Source organism: Eschrichtius robustus, chromosome 12, assembly GCF_028021215.1.
Source record: "Eschrichtius robustus isolate mEscRob2 chromosome 12, mEscRob2.pri, whole genome shotgun sequence".
NCBI classification, from domain to species: Eukaryota; Metazoa; Chordata; class Mammalia; order Artiodactyla; family Eschrichtiidae; genus Eschrichtius; species Eschrichtius robustus.
In genome coordinates, this window is record NC_090835.1 from 50,464,392 (window position 1) to 50,482,870 (window position 18,479).

Sequence of the window (18,479 nt, forward strand, 5' to 3'; positions counted from 1 at the left end):
TGGGCGTGCGGGCTTCAGTAGTTGTGGCTCACAGGCTCTAGAGCGCAGGCTCAGTAGCTGTGGCACACAGGCTTAGTTGCTCTGCAGTATGTGGGATCTTCCCAGACCAGGGCTCGAACCCGTGTCCCCTGCATTGGCAGGTGGATTCTTAACCACTGCACCACCAGGGAAGCCCTGTTTTCTTATTAATCGATTACTTTTTCATTTACAGGCCTCTGCCTTTTCCTCTATCAGCTTCTTTAAAGTGTAAGCAGAGGCGTGCCAGTACACAGCCTGCAAGGATTATCTGCTTAGAATAACATTAGGAGCCACCTGTTTGAGAACTGTGAATTTTATGGCTGTTTTATTTTCCCTCTTTGCCTTGTCCATGCATTTTTTTTTTTTTTTTAGAAATTTTTTTTTTTTTTAAATTTTATTTATTTATTTATTTATGGCTGTGTTGGGTCTTCGTTTCTGTGCGAGGGCTTTCTCCAGTTGCGGCAAGTGGGGGCCACTCTTCATCGCGGTGCGCGGGCCTCTCACTATTGCGGCCTCTCCTGTTGCGGAGAACAGGCTCCAGACGCGCAGGCTCAGTAGTTGTGGTTCACGGGCCCAGTTGCTCCGCGGCATGTGGGATCTTCCCGGACCAGGGCTCGAACCCGTGTCCCCTGCATTGGCAGGCGGATTCCTAACCACTGCGCCACCAGGGAAGCCCTGTCCATGCATTTTTGCTTCACCCTTCCAGTGGGCGTTCAGAAAGCATTCACCCAAATCAGACAAAACTGACCTTTAAGGTTATTAAATAGGTCATTTTCTGCATAAACATAACGTTATTTCCATATATGCCCATGGACTGTATCTCAAGTGTTCTTTTCAACACTATACATAATTGAGTAACTGAGTTTTAAAATGTTTACTAAATTGACAATCACTGTGGGTTATATCGTATACCTTTATCTGTGGTTCTTTTACAAAGAAGTTCACAGATGTCCAGACTGTTCATGAGCATCTGTTTTCCTTTTTTTTCCTTCCCTCCCTCTTTCTATTTTTAAATCTGTTGGAGAGGGAATGAAAGCATCTCTGTTGCAGACACACCAAAGCTCTGAGTTGTCTTTGCTCTTGTAGTGCACTAATTATTGAAATTCCTTCAATCAAGGAAGGGCATTTTTTTAAAAAAGTCTTCAATTAAATATTCTGGCAACTCTTCTCTTTGACATCAGAAAAGGGTGACACTTAGATGCTATTTAGGCTAAAAGAGTTAAAACTATTTTTCCCTGATAATTAAATATTTAATTTATTAGTAAAATAATTAATATATCAATGAGGTCCTTTCTCCTGTAACTTAAAATTATTTTTAACATCTCCTTAAACCCTACCAGCAACGCTACTACATTACAGAGAGGGCAACTAAAGATGGACTATTAATTATCACTCAAAATAAAATGAACAACTGGGTGAAAATCATTTCATGGTGGAGGATTTTGCATGGCTGGAAAAGAAAATAATTTATTTAAGATGTTAAGGCAGTGCCACACCACAAATGATACGAAGGTGACACTGTACTTTAAGCAGCTCATCCAATGCAATATTTCATAATTAGGATGGAATTTGCTTGGGATATGCATGCCTTGAAAATGGACCAGAAAACGCTTCTGTGCATTTTACATCTTGACAGTAATCACTTGCAATATTCTGCAAGGGATACCCAGGAGAGCCCCAGAGATGTTTGGTGGTGAAGAGTAACACATCATCAGTCTTTGAGAAGACAGTAAAAATCAGTGATCTGTGGTGTCTTACATGCTCAAGTCAATTAAATATGATTAATGGCTACCTGTGAGCGTGTGCAGGAGCCCCGCTCCCCAGGGGAGTGGAGAGGACAGTGGATGGGGCTTAGCTTCCTCCTTTCAATTCAGAGAGGAGCCCCAGAAAAGCTCCAGAAAATGCTTATGAATGGATAAGAAAGGAAACAACACGTTTCCAGAGCAGCAGCAAGAGAGATGAAAGTCCCCCAGGAGCTGGCCTTCCCCTTCCTTCCCCGAGGCTTTCCCTCCCTGGGCAATCACCCCAGCGAGCTGACATCCTGCTGGAGGGCAATGCTCTCCCATGGCCTCTGCACCAGCAGCCTGGAAAATGGGCCACTTCCCCTGGTACCAGGGACATGGGTCTGCGTCATTAAACTCACTTTCTGAGCCCCCAGGACTTCACACAACTGATGAATGCAACAGGCTGGGTCCTGTAGGCTGGGAATATCAGTATGGACCAGAAGAGCGAGATGAGTTGAGCCGGTGATGTGCTACATGGAAACAGAGGTCAAGATGCACCAGCAACCAGCGCTGGGTCACAGGTGTGAGAAAAAGCACACTTACCTGTGTGGGTGGAGGCTGCTGCACAAATCCCTGGGGCGAGGGAGGCGGCTGGAGGACTTGCTGGGAGAGGGGAGGGCCAGAGCCTGAGAAGCCTCCCGTTGGGAGCTGCTGGCCTGTGGAGGCGATGATGTAGCTTGGCTGCTGGGTGGGCTGCGGCAGGAGGGACGGTGTGTAGACAGGGCCGGCTGGGGGCTCGGGAGTCTCCCCCGAGGACTGCCGGCTCAGGTTCATCTGGCCAAACTGCGTGGTCACATCCTCTCTCTGCAAGCCATGGAGAGAAACCAGGGCGTCAGCAAGAGTGGCTGAGGAATGGGAGTGGCAGACACAGGACACAGGCTTGTCCTTTTGGGAGACGGAGGTAGAACAATTTGGAAAAAATAAACGAAAGGAATTCTCTGTCCAGAACACCAAGAGAACATAACAAGAGAAGACAGATTTTAATCATCTTGAGGATTAGAGATGGCAAACAGTTTGACCCGTATCTCCCTCTCTCAGTGGAAACAAATTATTATTTTTTTCACTGAGGGCTTGGGATCCTCAGGATGGCACTGAGACAAGAAGGATTTGGGGCTCTGTCCTGGAGGGTCATCTGGTCTACCAGCAGTAACCACAGGCTCTGCCTTCTGGAGGACGCAGAAGGACTTGTGTTGCCCATGGCTGCCACAAAAATCGAGCCAGAACTGGTGTCATCAGTGGGGTTTCATTTGCATGTTAAGGAGTATTTAGTCACTGGCCTGGCCTGATGTTCAGGGACAATGCTCACTCTTGTTGCCCAAAAGGACCTAGTACACTGAGGAGAAATGAGAGGCCACTGGAGGATTGGGATTCTAGGAGAACACCTGTATCAGGAGCACAGGGTGATGTCGGTTACCATCTGGATATTGACTTTTAAGATACTTCCCAAACCTCACACCAAGTTCATGTGTCTCTCTGTTCCTGACATGTAACTCTGAGGACATTCAATTCCCGCTTAGCTCGCAAACTCTTAAAAGGGTACCACTGCAGAGGCACTAAACATGGGACAGATGACAGAAGGGAAAGCATTATTTTGGAGAATGAGACATTCACACACCACCTCCCCCCTTACAGTCAGCCCAGGGCACCCACCCAGCGTCAGCCTGCCCTGCACAAGAAAGTAGTAAAACCAGTGAATGTGCTCTCCCAGGTGAAAAGTCATCCCCACATGATACAGTACCATGGGGAACTGCGGCGTCGGAGACACGGGCAGGAGATGCTGGGAAGGAAAAGACACAGCTGGGTATTGCACTGACTGGGAGGAAGCCTGCAGCCCCTGGACAGACTGGAGGAAAGAAAAAGCTGGTCAGGTAACAGGGAAATACTGGGGGCTGAAATCCCACCGGAAGGCGATCGCATCTGAAGCACACCACCGTCCCCCTCATAGGTCCTCCTGGTTCAGTGCACTCCAGAGAGGGGCACCAGCCACCAACAGGAAGCCAAAGCAGGCAGACCAGCGCCAGCCAGCCTTGAGGGAGGTTTGCTGCCCAGATATGAAGTCCTGTGTGTGTGAAACTTTTGAAAATTGTAAAGCACTATAAAATTTAAAGAATGTTTCATTCAATTAAAAAAAAAGAAGTTATTGTGATACTTTTCATGTTGTTGTTGGTGGTCAGATCCCTGGGTCTAAAAATATAGTCCAAGTACTAAAAAGTAAGAAAAAACAACAAAAAAATGAGGTTAAGGGGACTTCCCTGGCCGTCCAGTGGTTAAGACTCTGTGCTTCCACTGAAGGCCCAGGAGCCAAGGATCCCTGCGTGCCGCCCACTGTGGCCAAAAAAAAAAAAACAAAAAGAGGTTCACCCTGGCAACCTGCCTGGAACACTTCAGGTTTCTGAACATTTCCATGTGTTGCCCTAGAAAAGGAGGACAGCCCTGTGTCTCTCCAGGGGACAAATGAGCAGCCAGGCCACCTTGGCATGAGCTGGCTTCTGTTCTTCCCATTTAATACTGACTCTCTGCAGACAGGGGCACTGATCTGCATTAGGAATGGGTGAGCAAGGTGACACAACGGCCTGGATGGGCTTGAGTTCACTCCCCAAGACAGTACAGACTCCTTGACACATAAAAGCAGCATCTAGATCTAAGACAAGACTTGTCATTCATTTTCCCAAGTACCATGCCTCACCATGTGAGTCACTGGACGGGGCCCTCATCTCTACCTAAGCTTAAGGATCCAGCTGAAGTCCTGTCAACCTGCACCCAAGGGCTCTAGGCTGCCAGGTTTTACTATGGAGTTGAGTGGATGGGGCTGGCACCCATGGAAAATATCGCCTCTTCCTGATGCACCGCACGGCTGAGGCTGGTGCAGTCTGCATCTCCGAGCACTTCCCCTCCCTGCCTTCCCACCAGCTCTTACCTGAGTGACCAGTGGGCCTGCCATTTGCGTCTGGGGTGGCTGGGCCTGCTGCTGGGGCCGCGGGGAGGGCTGCTGCTGGGGCTGCTGCTGGGGCTGCCCCACCATCGCGCTTCGCAGGGGCTGCTGGCTGGTCGGGGGGTTGTATATGGCGGGGGTTCCATCGGGATTCACGAAGGGCTGGCCTGCAGTGGAATCACACCTTGGTCAAGGTAAACTTCTCAAGCTCTCCTTTGGCACAAAGAACCACTCTGACACATACTCAAAGATGGAACCTAAAGCAAAGGGGCAGGGGAAGTCCAGGACACTGGAGCCTTTGCCAGTGCGAAGACTTGACTGTTTATGACCCATCAGGCTGAGGGAGGTAACAGCGTAAGCCCACAGCAATTTAAAGAAGCCGCAAATGAATCCATCACCTTCAAGGCAATTTGCCAAAGCTAAGTGCATCTGTACAGTGGCACCCAGTGCAGAAGGCCTGTGGAGAAGCAATCTTCACCAAGTCCTGTGTCTTGCTGCCCTGCACCTCACAGCTACCAACGAGATAACTTACACTGAGATATAAGGGCTGCTTTCCGTTTATACGGCTCTGGCGACATTCAGTTACTCATTATTTACCAATATATTTGTTTTGCTTCCACTGGGCTGGTCACCAGCTCAAAATCATTATCAGTTCCACAAATATACATACAACCAGGATATACCACATGCATTCACTCGCTTCTCTAAATAGACACAAGCAGGAGTACACAGGGGAGGGGATAGAGATTCTGAAGGTAATGCATAATAAACCCATCACAGAATCATCTTGTCATGGGAGAGCAAATATACATTATTTTGCCTTTTGAAATAATGGCTTGGTTCACTGTTATTGTTCCTACTATTTGAGGAGTATTTTATGGTTTACAAAACAGTATCATTGGAACCTCACTGGGCCTCTGAGGAAGGTAGGTATCATCTCCCTATGTTTCAGAAGAGGAAATGAAGGCCCACCAGGAAAATTACAAGAATAAGGAGCTGAAAGGAAGTGGTTAAAGGGCAGCAAATGAAAGAGAGAGAAAGGAGGTAAGGGAGAGAAGAAATGGATTTCCAACATGGAAGGCGCAGTGACAGGCACCTTACATCCATGGTCTTCTCTTCCAAGAGCCCCACAGGTGTGCAATCTCATTCCACTTTAGAGACAAGACAATCAAAGTTTGGAGGGCCCAAGCAATTTATTCAGAAATACACAAAGCAGTAAGTGAGACATCTAGGAAATGGCCCTGGTCCATTCACCTCCCATCATACTACGCAACTTAAGTGAATTATCCAAGTTTGCTTAATGAGTACATGGTACAACGAGGTACCATGAAAAAAATCCAATCGTAACTGAAAATTATTCATCAACACATGAGAAGTTAGGAGAGGTGGAGGCCATGTTTCAAGGTGGAATCACCCCCAGGATTGGTAGATAAAGAAGAATCAGAATATGGGGGAAAAGATGGGCGAAGTGCTTACAGCGGAAGAGCAGTGGACTTGATTTCAGCTCAGTTAGGAGCTGACATGAAAGCTTTAGCGTTCCCCAAATTTTCAGTACCCTCCCAAATATTTATATACATATGTATGTGTGTATGTATGCAACAAGTACCCTTACATGCTGCATATTCATGAACATACCTGCCAGAACCACAGGAGTTCTAACAACAGTTTCATAACCAATCACAACATGATGTGATGGAAAAGCATATGTGCCAGAATTTTAGTCAGAGAACAATGACTAAATTTAGAGGGTTTTTTTTTTTAAATGTTCTTCATAAGCACTTGTCTTCCTATCACTGTTACTTAATTTTAGCTACATTTTATTGTTTTAAATTATTGTTCTTTTTTCAAAAATAACTCTTCTGAATTTAAAATCTGCAACCCATTTTTTTTTCCCTGCAAAACCCAGCAATTTGGAAAAGGATGAAAAAACAGGTCAATTTACAAAAATCTATTAGCCCATTTGGGGTTCTAATCCTTACTTGTCTCCTCCTTTTTTGTATCTTAATAGGGAAGAGGAAAATTTTAGGTACCTAACATTTAAAAAAAATTATCACAGCAACTTCATACAAAATCATTTCAAAGTCAACCTCACTCTAAGCTCACACACACACACACACACACACGGATGGAAAACTAAAAAGAAAAGGCTCTTTACTATGTCCGTGACTTTTGATTTACCCCAGTGAGAATTAAGGAAGTGTAAAAAACTGACCATGTTTAGGGTGAAAATATAACAGCAAAATATTCAGATGCCATTTTCGATAAATTTTAGACCCTCTGTTTAAAATATTATTATTGTGCTGTGGACCAGAAGAAAGAAACATTTCTAAATAACCGCATGTGAAAAGTACTAAGAATTCACTTGGGTAGAGAGAGATGGCAGGTTCTTTTAGAAAGAGAAGGTAGTATAAAAGGTTGATTGTTATGCTCACCAAGGAATGGTGGAGAGAACTGAGGAAAATGAAAGAAGTCAGATGGATGCCAGGGAAGAGACCAAAAACAATTTTCTAAGAGGGCCGGGATGACTGACTTTTGGTTTTCAAGTAAGGCTATGGTGGCTTCTCAGTATTCTACCTTGTTTACCAATCCAGATGCAATTACGACTGAATCCAGGCAATTAGTATGAATGACAGTGGCTGAAAATCAAAAGAGAAAGACTCACTGGCTCTAGGACTATTCCGCTTAGCAGAGGTTTTCATGTCAGAAGTGCAGAAGCGTGTCCAGCAGGCCTTGGAATGGGTGTTAGCAGGTAAAGAGAGTGTAGTGACAGCGGTAAGCCAGTGTGGCGAGCTGAGCCAGGGCAGAGAAAAGGATTGAATGCAGAGCATCCGTCGCTCTCAAATACATAACTTTAGGTGAAAAACGTCTCCACTATTCACATCAATGTGTGTAATGTGCAGCAGACATTATGTTACTAATATATAATGATTAAGCCCCTGCATGGGGACTAAAGCTCTGTTATCCATTCCAGGGATGCAAAACAAAAACGAGAAACTAAGTAGGACTCCTCCTCACAAAGAGCTTATCAATGTGCTGGTAATAAGGAAATGAATCCAAGGGCAGTTCACGCTAGAAGCAAAGTAATCATATGCTCTTGGTTTCCAATACCAAAGCACTGCTACCATGTACCCGGCAGAAGGGTATTATTTAAAAAGAAAGGGAGGGGATGATGGGAAAAGTATTTTCCTTTCCTAGTCCTTAGAAGGTGAGCAATCAAATGATTAGGGAGCTGATGATTATGGATAGGCAAAGACTGATTCAGGTCTTGCAAAGATAACGTTTCTAGACAGCACACAAAAACTTCATGGTGCATTTAATCGAAAGGTGGAAGCAGTTTGGATAAATCGATTCTAGAAGTCCTGTGAAAAACAAAAACAGCATAGTGTTATGGAAGCCCATCAGGAGCATTTGAAAGAGACCAGCCCTCAAAGTCAAGTCCCTGCAGATGGCGTGTTCTTCCATCTCATGCTCCTGGACTCCTGCCAGATGAAAGCAAAGCAAAATGGCAAAACAACACACACGGCACTAACGAGGACTTGAGGGATGCCAACACCTGTTGACATCTCTGGATAGCACTGAGTTGAAAGAAAATAGCCAAAGATGAGCTTTCAGCCAGAAATTTCCAAAAGGAGGCTGAGTCCAAGACGGCTGGAGGAAGATCATTCTCAAGAGACAAACCCAGGCTTGCCTGGCAAGGATGAAGATGTGGTCCAGGGATAACTTTGAGAAAGAGCCTCTGACTCCCTCATCCAGATGCCTGCAAAGCAGAGAAACAACAGCCAACGCAGGTCCGGAGTTAGAAATGCACCAAATGGGAGCTGAGTCTAAAGCCAGACGAAATAAAAAGTCCTGGTTGTATCTGGGGAACCACAAGAATGTACGTGGGTGGGTTGGTTTCAGTTGCCAAATATTCAGTTCCTAGTAAGAGCCCGGTCAATTGTGCTGACAAAGGAAGTTTCATTTTTGTTTCATTTAATAGACAAATGACCGGCAGGCACCTTAGTATTTCAAATCATTGCTTGTCTTATTACTGCTTAAGACAGATATTTTATCAATCATCGTTTTACACATGAGGGACATTCTCAAATATATGACACTGGATGAAAAACTGCTCTATTATCCACATTAGCACATAAGATGAATAGTAGATATTGTTTCAAAAATATGTAATTGTTGAGGACCTTTGTTATCCACTCTAGGGAGGCCAAAAATATAACCCAGTATGGTTCCTCCCCACAAGCTCATGAATGTGCTGGTAACAGGGAAATGGATCCAAGGGCAATTCACATAAGAAGCAAAGTAGTCATACGCTCTGGGTTGCTTATACCAAAGTGTTCCGACCACATATTTGGCGGAGGGTATTTAGGAAAAGGTAAGAGGTGTGGATTCTAGGGGGACACAGCAATGCCAGAGAAAGATGAGTTCCAGCCCAAAGGAGGCAAATTTCCAGTTTCAATAGTAGAGTCAAATAAGTGATCAGATAGCCTGATAGACAGACATGCACACGACTCACCACAGATACACATATACACACATATATATGATACGTGATAGATGTATACGTACATTCATATGTGCTGGCATATATATATATGTGGTTTTTTTGGGTCATGCCACATGACTTGCAGGATCTTAGATCCCTGACAAGGGATTGAACCTGGAGCCACGGCAGTGAAAGCCCTAAGTCCTAACCACTGGACCACCAGGGAACTCCTGTTCATATTTTTAAAAAATTAATTAATTAATTAATTTATGGCTGCGTTGGGTCTTTGTTGCTGCCTGCGGGCTTTCTCTAGTTGCGGCGAGCGGGGGCTACTCTTCGTTGCAGTGCGCGGGCTTCTTATTGTGGTGGCTTCTCCTATTGCGGTGCACGGGCTCTATGTGCGCGGGTTTCTGTAGTTGTGGCACACGGGCTTAGCTGCTCCTCGGCATGTGGGATCTTCCTGGACCAGGGTCGAACCCGTGTCCCCTGCATTGGCAGGCGGATTCTTAACCCCTGCGTCAGCAGGGAAGTCCCCGTGTGCATATTTTTAATTGACAAAAATAAACACATTCTGGGAAAAAAGAAACATCACAATTCACCTTACATCCCACCACTCAATCACAGCATAGAATAGTACATCTTCCTCCTGGTCGAGGGATAGTTTCATGTCTAGCATTTGTCAGATCAGAGATGTGTGTAGGGAAACTCTGTTGTTCAACAGTGTTATCGGATCCTTTTCTTTAGTTAGGATCCTTTTGCAAAGGATACATTTTAATAACAGCTCCAACTTACTCATTCCAATTTGTAATTGGGACTTGGCACCAAGAGCGCATTCTTTCCTTTTCTATAAACAAGATTATAGATGATAATATACACATACACACGCACATCCACGCTATCATTACAAATCATATTCCTGCGCTGTACCCTAAAAAATACTCTTTTGAGCTTTCCCGACATACTCTGCAATTTTGGTTAAAACATACCACTCAAAACTATGCCTAGTGGCTACTCTTGTCTACAAACCTTCCATCTCAATTAAAAGTGAAAGAATTAAAGCTGACAGAGTCAGATCATACTTTGATCTGTGCCCAGAGTAATGAATATGATCCTGGTTTTCTTTTCATTTCCTTTATAGTGCTTACACTGATCCAGATATCTAATATTCTCCTTAGAAGTATCTAATCTGAAAGCTTTCAAATGGCTTTCAATAAAATGATTATGCCTCCTTTTCCCTCAAGCTTATGGCATTTTCAAAATGTCTCAATCAAACACCATTCCTTAAGAATGTGCCATAGGTTTTCATGAACATGTGGCAATTATTCAAGTAACTATTTTACTGTCATGCTCATGCGTGTCTGAATTTCCTAATTATTAGTAGCACTAGACATGTGAGACGATTGAGCCAGATCACTTTTATGAGATTCTCATCCAGCGTTGCATTTTTAAGTAATCTAAACCAAACCTCAGACATATTTTGAGAAAATTCATTTTTTTTTTCAATCTCTTTCAAAGGTTTCTAGAGAAGTGACTTGTCGAATCAAGCCTTCTAACCCAGGGTTTACCAGCCCTGGCACGACTAACATATTGGGCTGGATAATCTTCCTGTGTCAGGGGCTGTCCTGTGCATTGTAAGATGTTTAGTAGCATCTCTGGTCTCTACCTTCTTAGATGCCAGTAGCAGCCCCTCCTCCCTAGGTCATGATAATCAAAATATCTGCAGATATTGCCAAATGGCCTTGGAGGCGTGGAAAAATTGCCTCTGGTTGAGAAGTTTCCCCCATGAAGCAGGTGTTCATCATTCTATTTGCCCAATGCTCTGGGTCCTCTGAAATTAGTGTGGAAGTTAACTGACCACAAAAGAAATTAAAAAAGTAAAAAACGTAAGATGTACAAACTGTTAGGTATAAAACAAACCACAAGGATATGCTGTACAACATGGGGAATACAGCCAATATTTTACAACAACTATAAATGGAGCATAACCTTTAAAAATTGTGAATCACCGTATTGTACACCTGTAACTTATATAATATTGTAAAACTATACCTCAATTTAAAAAAAGTAAAAAAAATGGCCATTCATCATGAAAGAAACAATAGTCATGAAGTTACCGATTTTCCAAACCCCACCAAAACCAGTCTAATCCTAAAATCCCTAAAATACATAAGAACTTGCCCTCCGTACTCTCTTGCCACTGCTGTTCCTTATTTCCCAGTGGGAGTTGCATGGAGTTCTAAGGTGGGAAGTCAATTTCTGTAGTGAAGAATCTGCTATGTGCTCCGATCGAGATCTCAAGTTCCTGAAATATCTTGGATGCAAAAATACTTTTGACACAACAACAAGCTAACCATGGATTTAGTCTGAGAAACATCAATTTTCAATTAGTACATCCCAATTCATCACTCCATGGTTTCTGATCTTAGCTCCTGGGAATACGTGAGAGACACCGTTCTCAAGGAAGAGAGGACAGAGAGGAAAGTGGATATTTCTGGGAAGTATCTGTATTTCGATTTACATACCAATATTGATAGCGATACAGAGATACAGACTCCAGCTCTCTATAGATCTGCTCTTCCTAAATCAAGACTCTACACAACAGTCCAGGCACCAGGAATTTTCAGAACACTTGCTACCAAATTTATAAGCCCAAACACAAGAATAAATCTCTGATATCATGTCTCAGCCAAAGCAGAGGTAATGAACGAACCTGTATGTGGATTAAGAAGGATGCTTCCGGGTGGGATGCCTGTGGCAGCTTCGAGTGGAAGGAGGATGTAGCTGGTGCTGCTGTGAGCGACCTGGCCTCCCATCCCATTCTCTGGGTAGGTCACACAGCCGGGAGAAGTGGCTGCCACGCCCGAGACCAGCGGTGTGCTCTGGAGAGGTGGGTGGGTGCGCGACAGCGATCCTGAGGAGCCTGCACTGCTGGAGGACTCGGAACCTACCAGAGAGACACAAATCAACAAATCATCCCACATGGAGGAGAGGAGAGAAACCACTACTTAGTGTAAAGAATCCATCGCTAAAGAATGTGAGGTGAGCGCTGCAGGATGAGATTAACTAATGCCCCTCCCACATTTTATTGAAATATTTGCTGCATATTTTTCAGATGTGTCAGATTCCTAGGAAAAGAGAGATTAAGAATGAGCTCTCTCTTTCCGGCTTCTCACATGCCACTAGGGTGATGAATTGGTAAATGGTACCATAAAGCTGGGAACTCCGGGCCTGAAAACTCCCATCTCCCTGAGTAACTAATGATGTGGAAATGTCTCACTCAGCTGCAGTGACGACAGTAAAATGACTGGGATGGAGGTTAAAGAGATTGCAGTTTAAGGAGTCGTCTGTGGTCACGCAGATGGTTCTAAAGTACTGGTTCTCCAACATCCATAAAGCTGCATTTGGAAGGGTCATGGTCAGAAACGATCTTTTCCCTCAAATGTGAGTAGAGGAACTCGCTCATTCCTATTAGAAATGCTTAAGAGCTGCACCGTACCTCCCATACTCACAGAAGTCTTGTTCATATGACCAAGAGGTGAACCAAGCAGGGCTTGGCCACCATGATATTGACTGAGCATCCTTCAGATGACACAGAAGAGTAGAATCATGGGGAGATTTGTGGACTGTAGATTTCTCAAATATGTAAGTAACTGGGTCAGTGTGCAGAAGCTCCCAAGATGGAATCCAGCCCTAATTATCTCCCTTTCCCTCCAATGTGGACAAGAAAAGCTATAGCCCACGTCCATTAGGCACCAGCCACTCTTCACTGCAACCAGAGCCAAGCAGCTCCAGCACCCTTGACTGTGGCTGTTCTGGGCTCTGAATATTAACCAGAGCCTCAGAGAGAAAAGGCACTGAGCAAAATTTCTGTATCTGTGAATTCAAACTAACAGATGGATTGAGTGACATCATAGGTTGCAAGAATGGAGTATAAGAAACTTTAAAAACTATTAGCCCACATTATTGATTTATGTCATTAAAAATGCATTATTCTGTGTCATTAAAGGTTAACACATATAAGGAATAGTTAAGATTGTTTTAGAAGATTCTAAAATGTGCCCTTAAACTGAAGACCTTTTTATTTTTCTTTCCTGAACACAGATTGTTTTATTAAACCATTTTTTTCAAAGTGATGTTTAGTGTAATGCCTTACAAATTATCTTTCTGTAAAACATAAAGAGGAAAAATATTCTGTACAGTGGATACTGGGAAGAATATAAGTAACAAAATAACATGTGATGAAGTTTATCTTTGAAATGATATGGCTTTTAGTTCTACTATCTGTTTTTGTTATGTTCCTTCTAAAATTCTCAGCATTTTTAATAATAAAAAGTGTGGCTAACATATGAATTTCAACTCTACAGCCCTAACTTATTCCAGTACTAATAAGTGGTTAAAGGAATAGTAAGTGATTTGTCATCTTTAATGAGAATATGGAGTTCTAAATCATGGTAAACTGAAGACCTTTTTATTTTATTTTTATTTAAAAATTTTTAATTTTATATTGGAGTATAGTTGATTAACAACGTTGTGTTAGTTTCAGGTGTACAGCAAGTGATTCAGTTATACACATACATGTATCTACTCTTTTTCAAGTACTTAAATACATGAGAGGAATGCAACATGTGATTGCAGAGAAGAGGGGCCATTGGAGAGTGCGGTAATTTTTGAGAAGAAGGAGAGTGATATTTACTGGGCATTTAGTATGTGTGGGCACCTGATAAACACGGTAATTATAAGGACCATACTGCCTAGATAGATAGGGAAATGGAAGCACAGAAAAGGCAGCTAACTCAAGCCAACTCATACAGGTAGACAATGACAAGAGCTGGGATGTGATCCAGGCAGACTGATCTAGATTTAACCATGACCCAACACCGACTGCCACCAGCGTTCTCAGGTGGGAATCTTCTCTGCTTTTTCCATGACTTTATTATTCAGAATGATAAAGTTTCAGATTAATTCAGGATGCTCCATCTAACGAATGCTGATGGGGTTCTGAATAATGTATGGGCAGAAAAATGAAGGATTTAAAAGGAAATGGGGAAATACTAAGAGTAGTTTTGAGACCACATGGCTGACACGTCTGATCCTGCAGTCACTGCCCCAGTGCAAACTGTAGCGTGCGCTTGTGGACTTGTGCCCATGATTTGATGCTACAGTCCAAGTCTGACACTTAGCAGCGTCAACAACAACAGCAAGAACAGTAATAATACAGTAACACTTCCTGACCCCAGACGATGAAGCTCATACACAACTGACTCAGCCCACATCCAGGCTGAGGGGTTAGACAGTAAGAAAAAGTCGGGGCTAACAAGGGATCTAGCACCATCCTGGGCGTGTGTGCTGGTGCTGGAGATCGATACACAGAGACTAATGTGCCTCAATAAAATCCAAAAGATGACTTCATTTTGGCTTTTGGAAGATGGCCATTCATCACTGATTGACAATACTTCCTTCTACTGGCTGAGAAAAAGCAGCAGCTTCAACAGGAATAATGAGGAGACAAGGTAAAGATAATGGAAATGATTTGATCCCACAGGTTAAAAGAAGGGAAGAAGGAAAAGTAAATTTGGCTTAAACTCTCAACACTTGCAAAGATGGAGGCAGTCAGACCTCCCTGGAGGGATGGCTCAGCAATCACCCTGCACCCTGGCTGGCGTATAACCAGCTCTGACCAGCTTCTAAACATCCATCACCTAGAATCAGGTAAAGCAGTATTCGACACGTAGCCAGCATTACTGAAATTCTTGATCAAAAATGGCTGCTACCAATGGTGATAAAAGGCACAGGATTAGAAGTGTTCACAGATTTTAAAAAAAAAAATTAATATTTGAGAACTTTACTACTTTGGGTGCTGAGAGTGGTTTGTGCTTCCTTGTTTTAGGAACTTAGTGATAGCAATGGCAAATATTTAAACAGTATGTCTATGTGACAAACACAGGGTTAATCACGCTATATGAATTATCTAATCTACTTTTCATAGCAACCTCATTTTGCAGACGAGAGCCGATCCTCAGAGACGTTAAGTAGATTCCCCAAGTGCAGTTAGCGCGTGGAGGAGTCTGAGTTCAAACCCAGGCAACGCAACTTCAGGGACCAAGCTTGAAGCCTGCAGGTCATGTGTTTACCCTAAAGTCATTCCAGCAAGCACCAGGTAGGACCAGGGCCCTGACCAGGCCTATGCCAAGTTCTAGGAGATACTGCACAGAAATTCAATGCTACTCACAATGGGATGCTCAGAAATTGCAAGCTGGACCCTGAGGGGCAGCTGATGGGAGGTGTAGACCGAAGACACCAGGGTGGCTGGGTGAAAGCCTCAGGTGAACCCTCAAGAGGGACACAGGAAAAGGGAAAAATGGGAAGAGACTGGAAAAGAGGTCATAAGGCAAAGCAAAACGGAAATCCAGGAAAGGGATGGGGCAGCAAGGAGAGGGCAGGGGCAGATTCCCTTGGAGGAGGGAATGAGCGTTCACGCCCCAGGGAGGGAGCACCCCGAGTTTTGGTTCCAGTTCTGCCAGAACTAGTGGTATTTCCTTCAGGAAGTGACATCTTCTTTAGACCTCAATGTCTTCTTTCGTAAAATATAAGCCACCAGACTAAATGATGCGTAGAGGCGAGCATGATGCCCTTGAAGTTCCCCTCGGCTTAACTACACTTTAGACAGGTTTCTTCCTGATTACCGGCCCTTTACCTCCCTTTTCTTAGCGCATCTCTGCTCCTTTAAGGTGCAAATCTTCTCCCAGCCTTTTATCAGTTTTACAACCGGGGAAGGTCTTTCTTAAGGACTTGGGAGCCATCCCTTTGAAGTGAAATCCTCAAGAAAAACGACGCTTTTCTCTGCAAGTCTCAGCACCAATTAGCAAACACAGGCGTTCTAATCAAATTGACCAATCACCTATTTAAGGCCCTCTAGCGCATTTCCAGACTCTCCTGCCTTTGTTTCAGCAGGGTTGAGTTTAGTTTCTCTCCCCTACTGCAACAGTCTTGACCTCTATTGAATTAGTTATGGGTAAAGTCTTCCCTGCCTCTTTAACTCATCAGATGCAATTTTTCTTTTACAGGGACCCTGAACCATGAGTATGTTTTTTCTCCTGAGTTTGAGAAGATGTTTCCAGATCCAAGTGTCAGAGTTCAGTAGAATAACCTAAAGCTTCTGAGATTACGAGGGAAAAAGAATATCCAGGATGCATTAGTGTAGTGACGAAAATAAACACGGAGAAGAGGAAGTGATGGAAAGATGAGTCATCTTGCACTGGCTCCAGAAATACCCCAGGGCATAGACCACGAAGGTAACAACAACAAAGATACCCTTGTCTCCAGAAAACAAGATGCCGGGCCATGTAAAATGGTGAAAACAAAACGGAAGGCTATCTTACTTCTCCAGAGCAGTTGTTTCTCAAGCTTGGTTTGTAGAGAAGCCATCTGTGCTTGAACGAATTCTTCTTGTGAGTCTGATGCAGCTAAAGTCGAGAAGCCCTGCTCTGGACATCAAGAGGGAAGGGTGGTAGTAAAACAACATGGTGTGGCCAGTGTGGAAAGAAACAGATATCACACACTTATTTCTCAACCCCATGTTCATGGCAGCACTAAATAGTAAATACAATAGCCAAGACATGGAAGCAACCTAAATGTCCATCGACAGATGAATGGATAAAGACGATGTGGTACACATATACAATGGAATATGACTCAGCCATAAAAAGATTGAAATAATGCCATCTGCAGCAACGTGGATGGACCTAGAGATGATCATGCTAAGTGAAGTAGGTCAGAAAGAGAAAGACAAATACCATATGATATCACTTATATGTGGAGTCTACAAAAACAATACAAGTGAACTTATTTACAAAACAGAAACAGACTCACAGACTTCGAAAACAAACTTACGGTTCCCAAAGAGGGAAGGGTGGAGAGGGATAAATCAGGAGGTTGGGATTAACAGATACACACTAATATATATAAAATCGATAATCAACAAGGACCTACTGTATAGCACAGGGAACTCTACTCAACACTCTGTAATAACCTGTATGGGAAAAGAATCTGAAAAAGAATTCAGTTACATGTATAACTGAACCACTTTGCTGTACACCTGAAACTAACACAACATTGTAAATCAACTATACCCCAATATAAAATAAAAATTAGATTAAAAAACCCAACCAACCAAACAAAAAAACCAACATGGCGTGGCCAGTGTGGAAAGAAATAGATATCACACACACTTATCTCTCAACCCCATCGCCACTACCAAGAAACAGCTGGGGTCGCGGTGCAAGCGCCATTCAAGTCCTCTTCCCAATGAGGATGTGATGAAATCAGCTGTCTCCACAGGCCTGCACTGGACCCCTGATAGGTGACCACTGCTGTGCTCAGTGCAGGGGGTACAATAAGGGAAATACAGCCCAGGTCTCAAGAGGATGTGCTTGTGCATTCTGACTTCAGTTAATATGCTTTGCCCCAAATGTAGCAAAACACGTTTCCCACCTGGAAAGAGTCTCATTATTAACTATTTGAAGCTAGAACCTATGTAATTAGAGGAGGAGAAGAATAACTTAAACGTCACAACTCCAGACTTAGTTTCTAAAAGGTCAAAAAAAGTTTGCCATTCCACTGTGAACAATAAAGTAAAAAATCAGAAACTTGTGTGGTTCTGAAGCTCCATGACAGCAAAATTGACAGCTTTGCTTCATAAAACCACCTTGGGAGATTGTAAGTTTGTTTTGACATCCTATCTTGATCCCCTTTAATTTTTTTTCTTGCCATTCCTGTACCTTGACAGGCTTTCAAATGGAGACACTTAGATGAAAAGAAAAAAAAAAAAATGTCTGAAGCACTTACAATTTCTAATCATTCTTCAGAGAACATGGCATTGTAGCATTCTTGAAGTGTTTTAAATGTTTCCAAAGAGCTTTGCTTTGGAGATGATTGGTGGTTGGTGTGTGGAGAAGGACGATTAATTTAAAAATCTTAAGAGCTCTTTGGGTGTGCTGGAATTTTTAAGTGCACCATTTAAGGTACTTGGTTTCTGCGTTTGAAGGAGATTTAAAACTCTTTAACCTTTCTTAGTTTACAGGAACTCAAGTGTACCACAGTAGATTTTCTTGACTTCAGTTGCTGCAATAGTGGGATATAAGAGCAATTAATTAGGGGAAGAAATCGAGAATTCACCAATTGGTGAATAAAAATGACAGAAGGCAGTGCGAGCCCACCTGAATCTTTCCAAGAAGCAGGATATATACATAAAGTAGTGGCTGAG

General features: G+C 43.3%; 1 protein-coding gene across 1 annotated transcript in view; it reads right to left on the reverse strand.

Annotated features, from left to right (window-relative positions):
- Positions 1–18,479, reverse strand: part of ARPP21 (cAMP regulated phosphoprotein 21) — a 112,023-nt gene that overhangs the window by 54,633 nt on the left and 38,911 nt on the right. Inside the window, exons 14-17 of the mRNA XM_068557500.1 lie at positions 11,928–12,161; positions 4,720–4,901; positions 3,541–3,645; positions 2,346–2,606 (exon numbers count right to left, since the gene is read on the reverse strand). Of these exons, the coding sequence (XP_068413601.1) occupies positions 2,346–2,606; positions 3,541–3,645; positions 4,720–4,901; positions 11,928–12,161 (782 nt within the window). The remainder of the gene's footprint in view (positions 1–2,345; positions 2,607–3,540; positions 3,646–4,719; positions 4,902–11,927; positions 12,162–18,479) is intronic.